The 22120-nt window shown below is 40.1% G+C and overlaps 1 protein-coding gene across 3 annotated transcripts in view; it reads left to right on the top strand.

The window, feature by feature from the left end:
• Nucleotides 1-22023, top strand: part of uggt2 (UDP-glucose glycoprotein glucosyltransferase 2) — a 38177-nt gene extending 16154 nt beyond the window's left edge. The window contains exons 23-41 of one of the 3 annotated variants that reach the window (XM_036003951.1): nucleotides 162-293; nucleotides 914-1044; nucleotides 1452-1547; nucleotides 1762-1864; nucleotides 2563-2642; nucleotides 4551-4740; nucleotides 4861-5019; nucleotides 5213-5298; nucleotides 8607-8691; nucleotides 8873-8955; nucleotides 9086-9166; nucleotides 15891-15995; nucleotides 16079-16163; nucleotides 16915-17097; nucleotides 17290-17450; nucleotides 18910-19024; nucleotides 19114-19230; nucleotides 20292-20457; nucleotides 20607-22023. In XM_036003951.1, the coding sequence (XP_035859844.1) occupies nucleotides 162-293; nucleotides 914-1044; nucleotides 1452-1547; nucleotides 1762-1864; nucleotides 2563-2642; nucleotides 4551-4740; nucleotides 4861-5019; nucleotides 5213-5298; nucleotides 8607-8691; nucleotides 8873-8955; nucleotides 9086-9166; nucleotides 15891-15995; nucleotides 16079-16163; nucleotides 16915-17097; nucleotides 17290-17450; nucleotides 18910-19024; nucleotides 19114-19230; nucleotides 20292-20457; nucleotides 20607-20632 (2184 nt within the window). In that variant the 3' untranslated portion in view covers nucleotides 20633-22023. Of the gene's footprint in view, nucleotides 1-161; nucleotides 294-913; nucleotides 1045-1451; nucleotides 1548-1761; nucleotides 1865-2562; nucleotides 2643-4550; nucleotides 4741-4860; nucleotides 5020-5212; nucleotides 5299-8606; nucleotides 8692-8872; nucleotides 8956-9085; nucleotides 9167-9332; nucleotides 9357-15890; nucleotides 15996-16078; nucleotides 16164-16914; nucleotides 17098-17289; nucleotides 17451-18909; nucleotides 19025-19113; nucleotides 19231-20291; nucleotides 20458-20606 lie in introns of all 3 variants that reach the window. The other 2 variants (XM_036003952.1, XM_031296650.2) reach the window with 2 other exon arrangements.
• Nucleotides 22024-22120: the final 97 nt, after the last annotated feature.

The raw sequence follows: 22120 nt of genomic DNA, 5'->3' as shown, positions 1-22120 counted from the left end.
GCCAATGAATCACTCAGGTTTTGTTTTGGACAGGCTGTAAAGAGAAAAAGGTCCTTACACTAGTCTATTGGATCTTGTGGTACATTGCAAATTTAAATGTGAGCCAACAATGCAATCAATTTATCTAACATACTGAACTAACATTTGTTATTCTGCTCTAGGGCATGGACAGAGATTCCTTCGAGAAAAAGTTCAACACACTGGAAGTGGATTTTATTCGTAGTCAGCAGCTGTTTTGTCGAGACGTCCTGAAACTGAGCCCTGGACATCAGGCAGTGATCAGCAACGGCAGAGTGAGTGGACTTCAACCCCAGCTCAGTTATCATCTTCTCAGTTATTTTAGAATATTAATCCATCAATTTCTGCATAAAAAGTTGAATAGACCACATTAGTTGTCAGTAAGGTAAAACATTGGTTAAATGTTGCTGCTATTGTTTGGTAACAGTGGAGTAGGATCCTCTAAGCTGCTGCACTTGGGAGGATTCTCCCTCTTGTGTTTTCAGAGTGCTTCCTAAGTACTGTCAAATCAGCATGGATGGTTCTCAATGGTCACAGGTGGCACAAACTGCGCTGTGCATGTGTGTGTCTGTGTGAGTGTCTGTATGTGCTGACTGTTTGTATGTACGGAGCTGATGATTGATGTCTCAGCAGCAGTGATGCTGACAGCCACGGATGAAGAGGCCGATGAGATGGCAGTAACAATTAATATCATTTTACATTCCTCTGCTGCAGTGGCAAGACTCCCAAAATAGAAAGGAGGAAAACACAGGCGCCGTCAGTCACTGAATACCATGACTTCACATTGCACAAATCACATTACATTTAACACCCCCTTGGCTCGTAGTAAATAATAACATGCTGAGATAAGAATTGGAAAAGTTGTGTTCTGACTGCATTACTGTCTTCATGTTAGATCCTCGGTCCATTTGAAGAGCAGGAAGAATTCACTGTAGAGGATTTCCACTTGCTGGAGAAGATTACACTGAGCAGTTCTGCAGAGAAAGTCAAAGCCAAAGTTAAACTGATGGGGATGAAGCCAAAGCAGTACGTTTTATACTTTTCTGTCTTGGTTTGTGAGAGAAACTACCTCTTTATTTAACTGTCTTTGATAAACATATGAGCCGTCCCATCATTAGAGGATAATGGCAATAGTTGTTATAATGTGAAATACTGTTAGCACTTTTCTCTTTGTGCCACTAGTCTTGTCTAAAAGGTTCTAATAAAGAAACAGTCCTCATATTTTCCTCTGAAAACAATCTTTACTCTTCAGCTATAATAAGTGTTCTGGAATGCATAAAATCTCAGAGTTTCTCACTCTGAAGGTACAGTAGCCTTAATTGATTTATGAGGCTACTTGTTAACGCCTTGACATCACATTATGTGAGCTCTGTTTGACATCTCTCCTAAAACATAGCATTAATAAATGATGGACTGACCCTCCTTTTCCTTAGAACCAGTGACTTAGTCATGAAAGTTGATGCCCTCTTAACTGCAGCCCCCAAAGGAGAAGTCAGGAGGGATGTCCATTTTATCAAAGACAGCCACAGGTAGGCAACGTTTTTCCTCTGTTTACTGTCTTATTGCACTGCAGTCTCACAGAAAAGTATTTACTCTCCTTTTGTTATAATGGACCTGAAAATTGCAACACCGTCATTTCAGGCAGTGCAGAAAGGCACATGTTTTGATTTACAGTTCGGCTGAATAAGGGTTGTGTAACCTTGTGTTGCTGAATCCGCTTTGGTGTGTTGTTCTCCTCCACAGTGTGCTCCATCTCTCCCCACGTGAAAATGAGGTGTTCTATGATGTTGTGGCCATCGTTGACCCCCTCACTAGGGAGGCACAGAAGATGTCCCCTCTACTGATTGTAAGCTGTATTCTTCTTTTGGATTCTTCTTCTCTCTTCTCCATCGATTCCTAATACAGCAGGGACATGTTAAAATCCCTCTCACTGAAAGCAAGGGTCCAGAAACACAAGGCTTGCCGAGGTGCAACATTTCAGATATAGTTTTTCTTTCTTCTATCCTCTATTTTTTTTTAAAGTCCATTCTTTATGAGCTAAAATAAGTATGCTTACCTGTATAATGTTTAGAAACAGTTTCCTTAGGGGGCTTAGTTTCACTGAAGCCTGTTAGCTGTCTGCTGCATCTTGCCGAAGGCTCGCTGTGGTGAAAAATTTGATTGGTGAATGGATGAATATGAAAATATGACTCACCATGCCTTCACAGACAGCCAGTCAGACAGCCACCTTCAGTAGCTGTTGTTTGCAGTATACACCTTTCAGTAGTGCACTGCACTATGCAGTAGAAATTATGATGCCAGTATTTCAGAATCTTAGCTGACTTTAAGGAATAACCACTATTTTTTGGACCACTTGTATATCAAGAAATATCTTATTTAAGGATATGTGTGCTTTGACATTTGAGAACCTCTTAAAAAATGAGTGTAGTAAGAGTAGTGGCCTTCAGCCCTTTTGTTCTGCGAAGTGTGTCTTGTACCTCTCTGCTGGGCTGGGCTCTACTTTGCTCCTGTTTTCTATAACTGAGTCTTCTGTGACTCCTGCAGGTGCTCAGTCAAGTGGTCAATGTGAGACTGCAGGTGTTTATGAATTGCAGGGCCAAGTTGTCTGAGATGCCCCTCAAGAGGTAAGCTCCAGCTCCAACAGTAATTACATTTTCCTGTTTGACGTGTTTGTGTATCCTCTGACCACTGCAGATTTAGCATCTCTGCCTCGCTCCTTCCCTTTGTAAGATTACACTGCACAGATGCAATCTGCTTAATAACACCACCTTATTGCTTTGGGCCTCCCCTTGCATCTCTGGGCAAATTGCTTACAGCTTGAATTGCTGCGGTTCAAGATATGCAGTAAAAACAATACAATCATAAAAAACAAAAACAAATGAAAGGTTTAAATTGCCCACATTAACATTCACACTGCTGAGTGAATGTTAGTCATTATGTAATCTGGGGTGTTTTCTTTTTTAATTTGTTCCATAATGGGTTGAGTAATTTGTAGTGGTAGTATACTGAAATAGCTCTAACGTTGTTTTTTTTTTTAATACCAAATTAAAGAACATTTACAGGAAGTTTACCCTTACTTTGGAGGGACAGTTTACTCTGTGACCTTTATTGACTTCTGTCAGAGACCACACAATTCACTCACAAGTCTCCCCCCCCCCCCCCCCCCCCCCCCACCCATCACACTTCCTGTCCTCCTGAGTGACAATTGCCTGTAATTGTCACAAATAGCTGCATAATAATATATTCACATGAGAGATCGATGGGCTGGATGACTGCAGTCAAGCTGTTACTAGCAGCTCCACTTGTCCAGTATATCACAATGCAGAAACATTTAATGTTACTTGTAATTTAATGTTACTTGTAACAGAAATGTTTTTGTTGCTGTTTGCTTTCTTAAAGTACTCTCCTCACATTCAACCACTGAAATGTCAGTACCTGGGCAGAGGATAGACTCTTAAAAGCTAAAATTGTGAACAACTGGCAATATAGTAAGTCACTGATGTTGATTAAGATTAGGAACTCTAAAAGCCTTCCTCCTTGGGGAATTGATGACCTTTTTAAATGACAAAAATGTAATGTAATGAAACGTACTGCGCGTACTTTGTTCAAATATTGTAGGGGGGTATAAAATAGCAAATTTCTTACCAGTGCTGATGCGTGTTTAACGCGTTTTGTGATTCATTTGGCAGAATTAATAATCCTATCAATTTCAATAGGGCCTTCGCCAACCGACTGCTGGTCAGTGCTTGGGGCCTAAAAAAAAAAAAATCATTGGGAAAATGGGACAATGCAGCTTTGTTCTATTTTTTGTATCTAATCATAAAGATCCTTATCATGAGGGGATGACTTCTAGTTTAGAACAGCAGATAAGTTGAGTCACCATAAGTTATAACTTCCCCCTCTGTAACTGCTCTGTCCTGGTCCACAGAAACATGGCTGCTGTGACGGCAGTTAACTTTTTAACAAATCTCCCTGTAAATAACAAATATGATGGTCTACTTTTGAAAATAAGAAGACATTCAAAATAAAATAAATTAGCATTGGTAGTGTTTATCATCTGCCATCTTATCTACACTCACTGATTCTGACTCCTCTGTGTCTGAGGGCACACTGGAGAAAAGCAATTAGCGTAAAGATTAGCCCGATGATAGCCTCTGTGACAACTCTAAGAGTAATACCGAAGAAAGGAAACATTTCTGGTGCAAAGACTACCGCATATATTACTGTTATTGGCAGAGCAGGGACACTGGCAGTAATAGTATTAGATTCCCAGCAGTCACAACAGAGCCCACCTCCCCCGTCCTAGAAAGGAGGCTATTGCACAACATGTCATCATTTTAGTGCTTGCTAAAGAGGACAGTGCGTTTGTTGGATGGAATTGTTGACTCAGTCTGGTAGTAAAACGTCCTGCAGGATATCCACCATTTTAGGGCTTTCAATTTTCTACCATATTGTTAGATATGATGTTAATTGCAGTTATGTGCAGGTCAAGCACTTACATTTTGATCATCTCTGTTTGTCTGTCTTTACAGCTTTTACCGCTTTGTCTTGGAGTCTGATGTGAATTTCTTGGCCAACGACACAGTGTCTCCAGGACCAGTTGCCCGCTTCATGGAGCTCCCAGAATCTCCCCTTCTCACCCTTAATATGATCACACCAGAGAGCTGGATGGTGCAGGCTGTCCGCAGCCCCCATGACTTGGATAACATCCACCTGCAGGAGGTATCCTGCTCCTTAGTCATTGCTACCAGCAATCATGCTCACCTCTTTCCCAAATAGAGCCATGGTGCATTTTATTAATCATTCCCCCAGTGTCTTCTGTAATGTGTGGTTTCACTCCAGGTGAGCGGGGTTGTGACAGCAGAGTATGAGCTGGAGCACCTCTTGCTGGAGGGCCACTGCTTTGACCTGTCAACCGGCCAGCCTCCCCGTGGACTGCAGTTTACCCTGGGCATGAGTCGGGACCCGCTGATGTATGACACTATTGTCATGGCTAACCTGGTTAGTCGCCTTCTCTACTCAACCCTACCAGAGTTACTAAGACAGTTTTCTTGCACTGTGTTAGATATACAGTATGACATGGATATCATAGTAGTTAACTACTGTAGTAAGTTTGGAACAGAAACTGTGATAACAAGTGTGAATTTAATGCTTACAATAAATACTCAGACTTCTGCTGCTTCAACCACAACAGGGATATTTCCAGCTGAAAGCCAATCCTGGTGCCTGGATCCTGAGGTTACGTAAAGGGAGATCAGAGGATATCTATCAGATTCTCACGTGAGTATTCACCAGTGTCTTCATGGTATTTTTATTACCATTTTTGTTTTTGCCATGTCATTCCTTACAGACATTAATGTATTTTCAAGAAAAAAAAAGTTAGGTAATGATGCTAATTAGGCGACTTCATCAGTAGCTCAGCATGAAGGTTGTTTTCAGCTACCTCTCCATTTCATACCGGTAGCTATGAAACCTATCACTATGGTAACATAGAGAGCTGCTGACACCGTAGCAGCTCAAGGTTTTGATGAGTGCAGGGAATTCTGCTCACTACAGAGGGAAGAGAGACAAGTAGGAGGAGAGGGGTGCTATTAAAGAGAAGACAGAGTGGAGGGATGATTCAGCTGGTCACCTGCCATGCCATCTACCTCAGACAGCAAAATATCCACAGCAGAATGTGTTTTAGTTAGGACGGCGTAGGTGTCAAAGGCTGAATATACTAGACAGAGTACGTAGGCGTTGTCTAATTTCCTCGGACAAATAGAACAGTATTGTGCTTTGGTTGCTTTGATGCATTTTTGAACAAAATACAATTTTTCTTTTTTAATTCTGCACTTTTACTTTAATTAAAATATACTGTTTTACTTTATTTATTATATTCCTCCTTTGATGTAAAACAAATCAAATTCTCCTTTTTCAAAGGAATTCATAGCTCATCATATAATTTCTCTGTAACATAACAAATACATGATATTCCCTCACTATCGGGAACTTACGGTATAATTGCTCAGATCCCAACCATGTTTGTGAGTCTGCACGGTCAGCTGTAGTGCATTACACTAGATGTCCCTACAATCACAGATATTGTCCTCTCTGGCTATCCTCACATAATATTTAGGACACATACAGCCCTTGGTTCCTCTGGAATCATATCAGACAACCAAGATTTATTTCCCAATCCTCCAGGTGACGCTAAGAGGTGATGTCATTTTTCACCTTGGCAGTGTCATTATTCTTGTGGTTAGCGGCACTCTGCTCTGGTTAGGTGGCCGATCGGAGTCTAGTGGGAGTGTCTGCGCTCTCCATTCCCAGAGCCTGCATTTTCCTCTTCCACCCTGTGCTGCCACCGCATCTCGCCTTGACAGCGATGAATGAGATGGCCAGCTCTCCTCTCCTCAGAGCAGGGCTACAGATTGATCTCTGGTGCTTTCTAACACAAGCCCTACAGGCTGAGTTGCATCAGTGACAGCAGAGGGGGCAAAACACAAGCAGCACTTTGGGCCCAATGAGGAGGGAGCATTTATCATAGTGATAAGGTTAGTTTTTTTTAACTTTAGTAAGCACTGGGGTCATAATGGCTTACTGTGCATCATAGCCTATTGCTCATCTCTTTCTGAAGTTTGTTCTCTGGGGTTTCACCATGAGACCCTGCAGATCCTGCCTGCCAAAACACATTGTCCACTGGGCAAATCAGTCCTAAAACAATTACAGTGAAAGGCCAGTGTTATGCAATCAATACCGTACAGACTTTTAAGTCTACCAGTATACATACAGCATGGCTGGGAAGTAGTGGTGGATAAAACAATGGGAAGGTGATTCTTAATGATGATGGAGGGTAATGAATATGATCAGAGTGTGACCCTGGCAGCTCTCTCAGAATCCGCTTTTAAGTGCATGCTCTTAATGTCTGTCAGTGGTCTGTCCATTAGCTGCAGTTGTCTCCTTCATGAGAGGAGCCTTTACTGTACATGTTTTACTTGTAGTGTTGCCATGGCTAAAACATTTGAACCAACCTCATCACTGACACAACAAATGTGTTTCACTCAAGTACACCATTAATCTAAGACCGACTGATTGGTTAAGTAGTACTGTAAGTGCCTATGTCATTTATAAACATTATACAAAAAGTGGTAATATAATTATTTGCAGCAACAAACAATGACTAATTTAAATACTGCAGTTAGGTAGTCACATTGAAATGTCTAAAAACATACAAAACATGTAAATATCAGCATTGGTTGTTTTTAGAAGCTAATTGTTCTGATCCCTACTACCACTGCTAAATGCTGTCTGCCTTTGGCATGTGAAGTCATTACCAAGAATGATTTCCAAAGATTTTTTTTTCTTTCTTTTATTAATAGAAAATATAACTTGTAAATTAAATTAAATTTAAAGTATTAATTTAATTTAAAGTAATAACTTAAAGTTATATGATGTTTGATAGTACAGTCCATTGACCTTTATGCAGACAGTACTGATCGCTATCCATGGCCAATTAATTTGCTTGATTTAATCTACTACTGATTTATTGTTCAAAAGATTTCTAAAGATTCTTCAAGAACTAGAAATGATTTTGTCTCACATAAGTCATGTCTGTGGCTTAGCCTTTATATTTGGATTCAGTATGAAGACTATGGTCTAATCAATACCTCTCTTTGTGTCTATCTTACATATTAATAAGGCTGAATCATCTAGGCAGTACTAAAATGTGTAGAATGCTGAAAATGGTCATGATCAATGAGGAATTAAAGATGATTAGGGTATACTGTATTACATGTTTTTGAGTATCCCATTGGAGTTGAATTGCGATCATTTTAAAATTATGCAATTTTCACTTCCGTCTGTTGATAAGTTTCAGTCTCCAAATGTGGCTTCACCTGTGTTAGACTAGTCTGGATCGACGACAATTCATTTACCCGATAATCGCCAAAACATCCATGCCGCCTGATCTTCCGCCGGATGTACCTTGCCTTGCAAAACTCCGTTGGTTTTGGAAAACCTCAACAAAAAACAAAAATTTGGATCGTGCAACAAGGCAGGCCCACTTGGTTCTTTCGGGGAATGATTGTTAAAATTGACAAAGAATATGTTTACGGCATATACTCTCTAACCGGGACATTTTGGGACCTATTGGTGGGGATTTGCTATGGACAAAATACACACGGCAATACACTGATAAGAACAAATTACGTTTAACAATGTATCCAGCTAATTTAAATTGCTCACGTTGCTGTATTGGGTGAACAGTTAACTTGATTTAATATTTTATGTGGCGTTTTCTTTTGCGGGGTGCAAATTTTCCATCAAAACAAGTTTCTTCCCGAGACCAATTTGCAGATACACTGTTGCTGTGACAGAAGCTTAGCGCCACCCAAGATGGTTGTGAGTGATTTGAAGAAATGCGAAAGAAATTGATCCTATCCAGGAATGTATGAAGCCAGACCTTACTCCGCAGCGCGTGGAGATAGGTCTGGCAAGCAAGACTAGTGTTAGACTAACTAGCTGCATATCCATTGTCCAGATTTCGCAATCATTGAATTCCACTCGGTGACAGTAATCACTTTCTTACTCTTTATCCATGTTTTCAGGCATGATGGAACCGATTCCCCTGCAGATGCTGGTGATGTCATTGTTGTGCTGAACAGTTTCCACAGTAAGATCATCAAAGTCAGAGTGAGTGTGTTTCTTTGACATTTGTAAATGATATTAGATTTCTCATGGGACCGGACATTATTCAGCTTACAGTAAAATGCTCTTCAGCCGGTCACACATTGAGGCTGCTGGAATAATTTTACACAGTTTATAATGAAATCACTGATACAATCATTGTGTTGTGTCTCCTTTCTCGTTATAGGTGCAGAAAAAGGCAGAGAAGATTAATGAAGATCTTTTAAGTGAAAATAGTGAAAGCAAAGGCTTATGGGACTCCATAGCAAGGTGTGTAATCAATTCTCACATATAGCTAAAACTTTTAAAACCCTCCACCAGCTGATGGGCAGTAACAACTTTGAGCTCATTGATTGGTGGGTTTGCTGATGTGTCTGTCAATTATACATTGTGGTTTCAGGAAATCTTATTCCTCCCCTCGACCAAGACTGCAATATTATGCTGTAAGATCTAGTCTTGCAAAAAATATGTGCTTCTGTAGGTATGTGTGTGTGTGTGTGTGTGTGTGTGTGTGTGTGTGTGTGTGTGTGTGTGTGTGTGTGTGTGTGTGTGTGTGTGTGCGTGTGCACGCGTGCATTTGTGTGTTTTCCTCCAACACTTCCTAACTGTGTGTTCCTGTCTTCTCACTTAATGCTTGCTGTGTGAAGTGTTTGGAGCACTTTTGAGAAAAGGTAGGCAGTGCTGCTGCAACCCATTATTTAACACCTAAAACTTCTTCATATTCATTAGCATGCAGTGGTTAATTGTTGCTTTTTAAATGCTGCACTACTCTCCTAAGATTGAAATGAATGAGAATGACTTAGAGAGGATATGGTATAAATGTAGAGCTGTGTTTTAAATATGATATTTACATTTTCAGGTTTTACTTGCTTATATTCATAAATTTTTGTAGTCTGACGTCGTCATACTCAGATTCTAGTCAGAATATTACCTGATACTGCTCCATTGGGCTGTGATTATGGGGCGTGTTTCAACTGAACCAGGGAAAAAAATGCCTCTTCACTCAATTGGATAGACCTACAACCAATCAGAGCAACGGATAGTCAAAGGCAGACTTCGACCAACCCCCGAGGAACAGCACCATGTCTTAAAGCAACCATGGGCTTAGCCCACCTTGAGTCAATGGTGGAACTGCACCCCTCTGGCCCAGAAAGACTTTTCCCATATACTTTGCATGGCGAAAGAAACTTCTATATTTTAGCGGATAATTTTTTTTGGGGTACATCAACTTACCAGCCCAAATATACATCAAGTCCAGACCGAACCTCCCGACCTCAAATGTTGTGGGCGGGGCTAAGTTCGGCTGTAGTGTGAATTCAAATTTCTGAAAGAACTGTGCTCTTGAATTTATCGTCGGCCGTCATGTGTTGCTGAAGGCAACAGGTAAAGGTGGGGGCCTTAGTGTGCGTTTCCCTGGCTACAAAAACTGGTTCTTGGAACGTAGATTGTCACCTGTGTTGTGGGAAAGGAAAAACTAGAGACTAAGACTAAGACTAGACTAAGAACTAAAGCAGAAAGGAATATGAATTAGCTACATTTATGCTTGTGTCAACGCAGAATACGACTCCCCAGTAATGCCAAGGTGCTGGAAACTAATTGTTGAACCTCACATTTAATAGGAACAGTGAAGACTCAGTCCTGGTCATGTAAGATGGACCAGCTCTGTACTCCTGCTATGATTTTAGAGAGGTCTTGGGAGTACAGTTGGTCTACATGTAATTTAGGGGCATTGGAAGGTTTATGTGTAAATCGGGGTGTCTGGTAATATTTGGTGTGGCTGGCCATTGCTACAAGCCATTCAGTCCTTGTGTAATTGCAGGAAGAGTTGTGTTCTCGGCAATAGATCAAGTGCGTTCTTTGTGGGCTCACGCTTAGGGATGGGCTGAGGAGCTCGGAGTAGAATCTCTGCTCCTTCAATTTGAAAGGAGTTCATTCAGATGGTTTGGCTGTCTGATCAAGATGCTTTCTGTAAAGGTATACCAGGCTTGTCCAACTGGGAGGACGCCCCAAGGCAGACCCCGAACAAATTGAAGGGATTACAAATCCCTCCTGGCCTTGGCATCTGTTATTAGGAGCTCTTAGGACGTTGTTGGGGAGAACGACTTTTGGGCTACCCTATATAACCTGCCTCTGCCATGACTAAGGAAAAATAAAAAGCTGAAAGTGGATAGATGGATGAATAGATTTATAATTAAATTCTAATCTTAAAACCATTTCCCATGGTACGCTTACATTCGAGTAATGAAAATACTTGTAACATCAAAAGGTTAAAAATAAGGTTGAATGAGATGGTTTCAAGAGACAACTGCTCATTAAGTACCTGTGATGTATCAGATCTAAAATGTATTTAAATTTGACTGCATTTGGAGAGAGGAGAGAACTTTTATTTTGGCGTGATTCCAAACGCATTCTTCTTTCAAAACAAGGGTACATCTCAAGACTTAGAAGCCACTCATCATGTTGAGCAAAAAAGTCTAACCATACAGTACATCTCACACTGTCCTTAAAGGGGCGCTATGCAGTTTTGGCAATTTCTTCGCTGTTTTCTCGCTTTTTGCTCGCAGGTTTCTCTATAGAGCTCCCCCTACAGCTTCGGAATAGATATTTAGCAACATTGTCGTAAAAACTCGTTGGCGACTCCCCCCCCCTCCCATCTTCTCCCTCTGGTCATGTGCATTTGTTTTCATAGAAGCCGGCGAACGCACGGAGCCATGTCCACCGAGGTAGACAGCTAGTAAGCTAGCTCGTAAGGGGGTCATCCCTATGTTCCCCGGGTCCTTTGTTCCCCGCTCGGGTAACATAGGACCCTTTTTTAGAAAAAAGGTCCTATTTTCCCCGTTTTTCACAAAAAGGGTCCTATGTTCCCCTATAGCAATACATACCGGGGAGCATAGGACCCTTTTTCTGGAAAAGGGTCCTATGTTCCCCGCAATCTATCAATCTTTACGTTAGGGTTAGGGTTAGCCATGGAATTTGGCAGTAATGGTGGAAAAAGTAACAGACCATAGGACCCTTTTTTTGAAAAAGGGTCCTATGTACCCCAGTATCATACAAAGAGGGGAACATAGGACCCAGGGAACATAGGACCCGGGGAACATAGACACGCTCCCCTAGTAAGCTCGTAACAGACAGCGATCATAATAAAAACATTTACAGACAATAGCAAACAGCCTGAGGTCACAATAACAAGAAATACAAAGATTAAACAGAGTTTATCCCAAAGATACTTAACAAATGCAACAGCAAGAACGCCAGGTCAGCATCAGATTTGCAGGCTTCTGTTTGTCTCAGTTCTCGCCATTCTGAAAACGCAGGTCCGATGTTTACTGGTGTCTGACTCCTCGCTCGGTCAGTCTGCCATTTCCTCTTTCTCTATTTCTCCGACAATGCTTTCCTAGCTTTCTGCTTCTTTTTTGCCGGCTCAGCCATGACGATAGTGTGAAAAACTCCATCGCTACCTTGTTAGCCGGTTCCTGAATGGGCTTATGTGCTTATGTGCCGTGAAGCAATTGAGTGGTGAAAAGTGTTTTTTCCGCTCACATGCGCTAGGGGGGAGCGAGACGACCACCATTCAACCCGAAAAAAGTCATTTAACCATTCCAATGACTCCAAAGCTGTTCAGTTAAGGTAAATTAAGCTAAAAAAAACTGCATAGTTCCATATTAAATATACTCTGTCCAACTTACAGAACAATAACTTTCCCACTCCATCCTAACATCCAGTGAAAGTTGGAAATGATGACTATTAAAAGACAAAAGCCTAAAAAAAAAAGACTAAAAACCACCAAATACAATTTAGTCTGAGTAACAGATGACACAAAATGTTGAAAAGATACAGCATTTGCTTGTTTGTCAGCTAAACCCCAGAGAAGAACATAATAGTTTTCTCATTGATGGAACAGATGGGTTTTTCACAAGCCTCGTAATGATAGTTTCAGAAAAATACATTTTAAGATGACTGCACAACATAATCATAGCGCCAGGTTTGCAAAAGTAAAAGGGTCTGACTATTTAACATTGTGTAGACCAGTGATCTTACAAAATATTGTAGGTTCCAGAGTAAAGATGTTTTTATTCCCATTACTTCATTTGTAACTTCAGAATGCTTTGAGGGATTCGTTGTAAGGGCGGGACTGAAGGCCATGTATTGATCTAAGACATCTGAAGTATTAGGGAGGTGGGTCCATGCATCAGTCAATAAATAACAGAGTTGTTACAAATTCTCTCATCTTTAAAGATAATTTGGTAACACTTTACTTGAAGGTATCTACATAAGAGTGACATGACACTGCCATGACACATGAACCCTAAGCGTAACTCGAACCCTAACCCGTCATGACAAAAACCGAATGACACTTAATGACAGAAGCGTTATGTCATAAACGTTTATGACTTGTTTATATGTATATGACAGTGTCATGTCACTCTTATGTAGATACCTTCAAGTAAAGTGTAACTGAGAATGTTATCTCTGTAGAGTAATAATGAGCCTGAGTCAAAATCAAGGTCAAGGTTTCCTTGCTTTCCTTCTAACATTCTCTCCATCCTAGTTTTGTGAATTTTTTTTCTTTTTGTGCTTTGCTTGTGAGAATGCTTTCCATGTTAGAGAAACTGGTTGTGGTTTTGTCTGTCATGGTGTGCCGTGTGGGTAAAGTGTAAGGTATGTAGTTGTGTTGGTGGTTACAGTGTGGGAAAGGAAAAAAGGGTTGAGCTTGTTTTTTTATGTACATGCAGTGTAGCTGTTTATCGTTGTTGGACATGTTTCCCTTTTGCTTTCTTGGCAAAATATTAAAACTTTGCCTACAAAATAGTAACCAGCAATAACTCAAACCCTGTATGACTTAACAATTCATGACCTGTCTTTATGACTCAACTTTGTTTTTGTTTTTACATCTTTACACTGTAGACTGGATGCCATGACCAGTGCAGTACCCAGACTTTGTGTTCACCCTGGTGGTCTTTTTTTGCTTTGTCATAGTCTTGAATGGTTTGGGATTTGATTTTGAGACTGTCTGTGAGGGACCCACACCCAGGCAAACAGCAAGCAAATAGCCCTATAAATACTGAAAAACATGGAAAACTAAAACGCAAATTAGAGTCATGCTTTACAGTACATATGTCAACTGTCTTTTTGTCCGTTCATTGGCACACATCCTGTTTATGTCTTTGGATGATCTCGACACAGATGTTTGAGAATGAAGGGGGGGCCCACTGTAGTGCTTCATAATGGCTGGCTTAGTCATGCCAGGCAGTTGGGATCCACAGACCCTACAGATGTGTGGTGACTCAACTAGAGAGAGCAGTGCTTTGGTGTGTGAAGGTAAAGAAATGCACAAAATGTTTTCAGAAGGACAGACAACAAATGACCATGAAATGGTAAAAAAACAACAAAAAAACGTGTGCAGCATCCTTGGCCATCATTGAGTTTGTGTTATATGGATGTGACTTACATGCCAGCCAGTCTCTTGTGCGTGTGTCAAAGTTGGTTTTGGAGGACATGTAGAGACAAACAGTATGCCCTGTCTCCCTTCCCACCTCTCTCTCACTCACTGGTGTCTTCCTGTGGCCTCGGGGCTGAGGCTGTGGTTGTGATTGAGTGTGGGAGAGACACTTCTTCCCTCATCAGCAGTCTGTTACAGACAAGGGCACACAGTTTGACTACAGACACATCTAACCCTCCAGCCCAGGTCCAGATTTTTGTCTGCCTTGCATCTTGAGCCACGGCTCTCCAATAGCGGTCAGGGTGTAAAGAGTGTCCTTTAGATGTTAGTGTCGTCTGTGGTGGTATCTTAACATAAAACATTTTAATGAATCTAGTTTGGTGACCTAGATTTTCTAATGTTGATTAAGTTGTTGCTAACACTTACTTACATAAATCTCATTGATAGTTTAATTCAGTCTGGAAGTTAATGGACTGATTTGATGGGCGCTGTCTTTTAGCAGGCAAGTTGTGTGAAGTGATGCTTTTGGCTGTTTTCCCCCTAAGGATTTTTAAATGTTTTCCTTGCCTGTCTGCCCATTTGAGAAACAGGAGGTAGCAATTTGGCATTTTAGCTTGATAAACGAATTAAACAAAGAAAATAATTATCCAAACACACGCCATGGTCGGAGGAGCACTGTTTTTAAAGGGGATGAGAGAAGCTATTGTGATTGGGCATGATTGGTACCAACCCCTAACACAATTAACTGTATTATATAACAATGCATTTTTGCAACCCCATGCACTCCTGGTGCAACACATGCATTCAGCTAATGAAAGTGTATGGCAAAATTGCACACTGTGGATCGTGCATTTGACTAGGGCTGCAACTAACGATTATTTTCATAGTCGATTAATCTGTCGATTATTTTCTCGATTAATCGATTAGTTGTTTCATCTATAAAAATGTCAAAACATGGTGAAAAATGTGGATCAGTGTTTCCCAAAGCCTAAGATGACGTCCTCAAATGTCTTGTTTTGTCCAAAACTCAAAGATATTAAGTTTACTGTTACAGAGGAGAGAAGAAACTAGAAGATATTCACATTTAACAAGCTGGAATCAGAGAAATTTTATTTTTTCTAATAAAAAAATGACTCAAACGATTAATTGATTATCAAAATAGTTGGCGATTAATTTAATAGTTGACAACTAATCGATTCATCTTTGCACCTCTACATTTGACTGCACTTTGAGCTCTACAGCTTGAGTCACAAAATGGTGCCTGGTGTGTTTCTGATGATGATTTCACCTCTACTGTTACCAAAAGCGTAGATGTCCACGACATAAGGCTCCCACTTAAAACTTAACAGTGCATCTCTGGTTAGCTGTGAAGTGATTTGATACAAATTCATAATTTTAGATTTTTTTTCTTCATATTATGGGCTCTCTATAAGCTATGTGAGAATTTAAGAATAACAAGTGGTTAAAAATGTTACAGCTGCTTTAACTGTGTCTGTTCCAAGTCATTCATTATTTAAGGTCTCTAGAGGAGTTCCAGCAGGAGAACTGAACTGCTGTTAAAATCACGTCACAATCATGGCTTTCCTTTATCATTGTTTCATTTCATGTTTGCTACACAGTATTGCATGGTTTGTTTGAAGATGTTTTCTGCTGGCTGTTATTGTTATTGTTCTAAAACAAAAGCATGGTGGCTACTGGCTTAGTTCCAATTTACTGTCACTGTATGAAAAAAACTCTATATTATGTATTATGGTCTTATTTACAGCATCACCGGTGGTGGCTCCAAGAAAGATGATGGAGAGAAGAAGAAAGAGGATGTTCTAAACATATTTTCTGTGGCCTCAGGCCATCTGTATGAGCGCTTTCTGAGGTGGGTCACTTTCAGTTCACACACACTCACACACTTACTTTTTTAGGCCCTACATGTTATGTTACTCTTTCTGTCTATTTCAGAATAATGATGCTGTCTGTCCTTCGGCATACAAAAACACCTGTCAAGTTCTGGTTCCTCAAGAATTACCTCTCCCCATCTTTCAAGGTACTTCCTTCACTTCATGACTCCATAAAAGCATTATTTTTTCCTGCTTGTTCAAAATAACTTGATGACAGTTCTTCAGAGCTTTATTTATACGAAGCAATGGAAGTATATGTGGGTTGTTCTCTTCTTTGTAATGGTCTGTGTTTAATCTCATATTTTCTATAGAGGAGAATCTACATTCTGTGACACATGTTGAGATGCAAAAACAGTTATTTATATAGTATGTCCGAATGTCTTGCACTATGAATTTCAGAAAAACTACTGTTAGCTTCAGCCCTGCATTCTGATTTTGCTTTTTTTTATGGCAAGAGTGCCAGTATCTCCGAAAACTGTATCTCTAATGGAATTACTCTGCCTTATCTGCCTTTTTGTCCTTGTAACACAGCCGCTTATCAATGGCTGGCCCTCAGCAAGACCACACAAACTAACCAGCATTATCCGTTTTCTACTAGGCAATGTGTTTTCTGTCACTTTATGGAATATACATGTTCTACTAATTTGGTTTGTGAGATACTGTAGTTGCATCAACAGCTATTGATAAGTGTCTGTAATGAAACCTTGTGCCTATGACCACAGTACACCACTGCTAATATCCCACAGTGTAGTACTCTCTCTTCTTATTGATGTATCTGAGGCTCCCCACCTTACTGCTAATAGAACTTTGCATAATTCTTAAATGTTTAGTTACTCCAAAAATGTGCTCTTCTATTTCATTTATTTAACCCCTGGTGTTTTTTTTTGGCGTGGTTAGGAGACCATCTCTCACATGGCAGAGTCGTATGGCTTTCAGTTTGAATTGGTACAGTACAAGTGGCCCCGTTGGCTCCACCAGCAGACTGAGAAGCAGCGCATTATCTGGGGATACAAGATCCTCTTCCTGGATGTTCTCTTCCCCCTGGCTGTGGACAAGATCATCTTTGTGGATGCCGATCAGGTAAGGCGCAAATTGAAGTCACATAGGAAAGAGCTATGTGTAAGTGTGTGTCTGAAAGTGAGAGACTCATCTATATATATATATATATATATATATATCAGTCCCAGCGCCAGCGTGAAGATTGGATGGCAACATCGCTGAAGTGGTGTCAGTCCTCTCCGTACTTACCAATGTTCTCGCTCTTTCTCTCAGATAGTTCGGGCTGATCTGAAGGATTTGAGGGATTTCGAACTGGAGGGTGCTCCTTATGGCTACACACCATTTTGTGATAGCCGCAGAGAGATGGAAGGCTATCGCTTCTGGAAAACTGGCTACTGGGCCTCACATCTAGGACACAGGAGATACCACATCAGGTACACTTACTTAAAAAGCTGTGAGATGGAATATAGTCGCACACACCATTTGAATGCTTGTATGATATTGAATGTTAAGTACCTTTTGATATTTTATCTGATGTTCAGCCATATATTCTCTAAAATAACATTATATTCCTCTTCCATATATCTTCCACTCTATTGTCATGGAAATGAAGGTAACCATTTCTGGCAAGACAGGTGGCAGAATAGTTTACCATTCAGAACATAGTGCTTCTACAGTCACCATCTTCCATTCACCAAGTTTATTTACTTGGGGACTTTTATGACTTGTTTCTAGACTTTGCAAAGCAGAAAGAAATAAGTTATGAATAAATAGAAAAAGAGACCAAGCGTACATTTGGCTTGCAGTCGGTAATCTAGAGGAATTATTCATTGTTCTGCAAGAATGGTTTTTTTTTTAGTTCTTCCCAAGTTCCAAATATGATATATATAATATATTTGTGTATTCCTGTATTTAGAGGCTGGAAGTACAGCTGTTGTTTTTGTTGTTCTTCTTCCTACAATCTATCTGGATCTAATAAACTGTAAATCCAAGAGAAAGCTAAACCTTTCACGTAGTTTTAAAATCTCAACCTACTCAGGCAATAGAAATTAACCGATGCAACACAAGTTAACTCTATAAGGAACACTTTTAACACAATCAAACACAATTTGAGTTGTAAGAAAAGTACAAATATTTTCCCACATTCCTTTTTGAACGCTGAAATCAAAGTGTGTATATATATATATATATCTCAAAGTGTATATATATATATATATATATATATATATATATATATATATATATATATATATATATATATATATATATATATATACCATTTTTGAATTTTCTATAAAAGAAGAAATTGAGGCTACACTAAAGTATTGTGTTCATCCAGTTTCCATGGTGATTGGACCCCACCCAAAATTATAGTTGCAGAAATTACAGTTGCAGTTCTTGTGGCTATATTTTAGTATCAGAATTTTGTTTACAGCCATGGTTCATATCAAATCAAGCATTTGGTATGAAATAAAACAGAACTTTACACTTTATCTCTGGTTTATGAGGACGGAAAAAAGAAAAGTCCGAAAACCACAGTGATATGATTGAATGCCAGTGTGCTGCTTAGCTCTGTGGGGCAGGACAAAAGCAGCGAGGGGGGGAATGATCCGCGAGTGAGGCCAGGGAAAACACAAGGCGGTGAATATCCTTTGGCAGACTTACATCTTACATCACATGAGTGATAAGTGAAACTACATAGGCTACACTGTTGGATTTATTAATGTGCCATGTTAGGTACAATTATGTCAATGCGCCTAGGGTATTTAAATGTATTGAATCAGTATTTCAAAAAAAGAATTGAGTCATTCCAATGGGCTTTCCCTTTCAGGAAATGGTTTTCTCACCTACTGCTTTCTGTCGTCTCTTTCTCTCCTACTGTATTTCAACCAGTGCTCTGTATGTAGTGGATTTAAAGAAGTTTAGGAAGATTGCAGCTGGGGACAGATTACGAGGCCAGTATCAAGCCCTGAGCCAAGACCCCAACAGTCTGTCCAACCTGGACCAGGTATGTAACTCACAGATGACAGCATTGCACCTACTATACCTTAATGATTGTTATAATGCACCTTAATATTTGTTTTCTGATATCTTTAGGACCTTCCTAACAACATGATCCACCAAGTGGCCATCAAGTCTCTTCCACAGGAGTGGTTGTGGTGTGAGACGTGGTGTGATGACACCTCTAAAGTCACAGCTAAGACTATAGACCTGGTGAGTCCCAGAGTAGTCTATATCCATGACGTTCCACTTCCGGGATTGCTCCTTTGCCGTTGGAAATTCTGCCGGATTTCACTGTTTTTAGCCGGATGTCCTTTACCTTCTGTTTTGTTTTTGTTGGAATTTTCTGGTCCATTTCTGAGGACTATGGTTAACTGCTCCTCAGATCTCTGCAGGGTAAATCCAGACAGCTAGCTAGACTATCTGTCCAATCTGAGTTTTCTGTTGCACGACTAAAACAACTTTTGAACGTACACGTTTCACCAAAACAAGTTCCTTCCTGAGGCTATTTTACAGTGGCACCGGGACTTTTCCCGGTGCTTAGCACCGCCCAAGACGAATGTGATTGGTTCAAAGAAATGCCAATAAACCACATAGCTTTTTTCTCCTATCCCGGAATGCTGCGTGGACTAGCCAGACCCTCCTCCGCAGCACTGTGGACGAAGGTGTGGCAAAGCGAGACTAGTCCCAGAGCAAATCGATCTACACTAATTAGTAATGTGGCGAAAGCTAACTGGCATACTGGGAATTACTACATCATTCATCATCAATTTTATCATCATTCTTTTTATTTAGATATTGAAATCAACTTCGTCATTTCATTCCTTCTTTTGTGTTGAAACATGCTGATTATTGAAAAAGTATTTATATAGCACTCTTTATACAGCATGGTTGCAGCTTTTGTGGTCATAGTAGTGAACTGTAGCTGCTGCAGCACTGAAAAGCAGGAGCATATTCCCAGCCACTAATGTCCATGAGGCACTTGGCATTTAGGAGAAAACTGAGCAGCAATCCTGTAGTCTCCTAAACTAATTTAGAGAATTACTGGACGGGCTCCAGTCGACTGGAATAGGAAGCATTGTCTCATTGTGGTTTAGGACACCACTTGGTAATTCAGACACAAGACATCGGCTAATGTCCTTTTAACAGAATTGGAAATCAAATTAGGTTCAAATGCCTGCCACAGACAGTGCTGGGAATGACAATATGACTTGTTGGGAGAAAGTGGCACTGGTGGCGTGAGTGATGTGTTTTGTCTGCTTTTTCTGCTGCAGTGCAATAACCCAAAGACCAAGGAGCCCAAGCTAACGGCTGCAGCGAGGATTGTGCCTGAGTGGGTTGAATATGACAACGAGATAAAACAGCTACTGAGTCGGGTCCAGAAACAGGAGGGCACAGCAACGCAAAAACAGATTCCCTCTCCCTCACAACATAAAAAAGGTTAGAAAATGAAAACACTATTTATAAGACACATTATCTATTCTACTCTTGAATGATCAACCTTTTTCTTGGCCAGATCGTTGTCTCTGTCACCACTGTGCTCATTGTCCTTATTTTCTTTCCGACCTCCATCCCACCCTCTTGCACAGTAGACAACCAGCGTGATGAACTTTAGTGCCTGCCAGCACCATGCTGAAGAGGAAGAAGGCAGAACCTTTTTCTAACAGGCCACCTGTGAAGCTTGAAGACAGACAATTCCATCTAAACATAGCCATGCATCCTCAGCCAGAGAACGATGTGATATTTTCAGAGATGCCATATCTGCTTCTGGAGTTAATACGTCTTACAAAATGAACACGTGATGTAAGTGTTAACTGCCAACTGTGAACTTGTAGAGTGCTATCAGCACTGCAGTCAGGTCTTGGTTAGTATGTTGTTACCGGAGAATGAAGTGAACACAGTAAGAATAATGGGGTGAGATCAGTCAAAGCACTCTATTATGTGTGTTTGAGAATAATTAGTTGGCGTATATTGCACTGATAATGTACGCAAAGAATCAAACAGAAAAGGCACATCTTTATGAATCTGATTTTAAAGTGTTATTAATATTGATATTAATATGGAAAACTGTTTCAAAAAGCTAATGCATTTAGGTATTGTTAATTTGACATTGACTGAAATGCTCAAACCAAAGTTATGACTGACATAAAGCTAATCTGTTTTAAAATGCCATACCTTGCTGCAAAGTTGTTACATTAGAACCTGGTGACTGTACAATTATTGGGTGTAATTTTTTATTTTTGCTGAAGGGAGGGTAGTCTGGCTTTTTTGTAAGAGTAGGGGAGGGTCTTTTTTGTATCTTGGTTTTTCTTACTCCAAGTCTATTTTAGTTCAGCCTTCCCTTGAGAAATGTATTATTTACAGTTTAGCCTCCGGCTTTACAGGTGTAACTTTAATAAGATTCTGCACAATGTGCGTCATGATCACCGTCCATGGTGCTGATTCTGTGGCCCCCATAATGCAGGAGATGTATGACTGTCCATCGGTTACACTGATCAGCAGGATCCCTGCTATACTATTTAAAGATCTATCTAAAGATTCAGTTGTGGATCAAAGGATCCTCATTTGCACACTAAAGGTCCTGGTTTATGGGTAGGATATAGGATTTTAAGTTAATGTTTACATCCTACCTACATTCAGCTTCACTGCATTACATTTTAAGAAATAATTTTTCAGTGTTTGAATTACACAATGAACCAGTGTTTTTGTCTCAGGAATAAGATGGGTGTTGCTGCTCAACCGAAGACAATAGTCTTTTTTAGTCTTAAAAGTCAATAAAAAAAGTGGGTGCAGGAAATCTGCTCTTAGGACACCCATCTTTTACTGTGCTGTGTCAAATAGAAATGTTTATAATACTGTCTTGTGGAAGAAGAAAAGATCTTTGCTACAAAACCACCATTACAAAATCTGTTTGTGAATTCTGTTGTCCCCTTGTGTGGTCAGTGGATGTGTGATGTGATTCATGCTCTGAAAGGTCTACAACGAAGGGATTTTCTTACACTGTAATTTGTTCCTCATCGTAAACCATTACGCCATATGAAAATGCATTCATGGGGAAGAAAGCATTTAAGATACTTGGAATTAGGAAAAGGTTAGATGTAGT

This window comes from Sander lucioperca, chromosome 8 (assembly GCF_008315115.2).
Source record: "Sander lucioperca isolate FBNREF2018 chromosome 8, SLUC_FBN_1.2, whole genome shotgun sequence".
Lineage (NCBI taxonomy): Eukaryota > Metazoa > Chordata > Actinopteri > Perciformes > Percidae > Sander > Sander lucioperca.
This window is presented reverse-complemented; position numbering and strand designations above follow the sequence as displayed.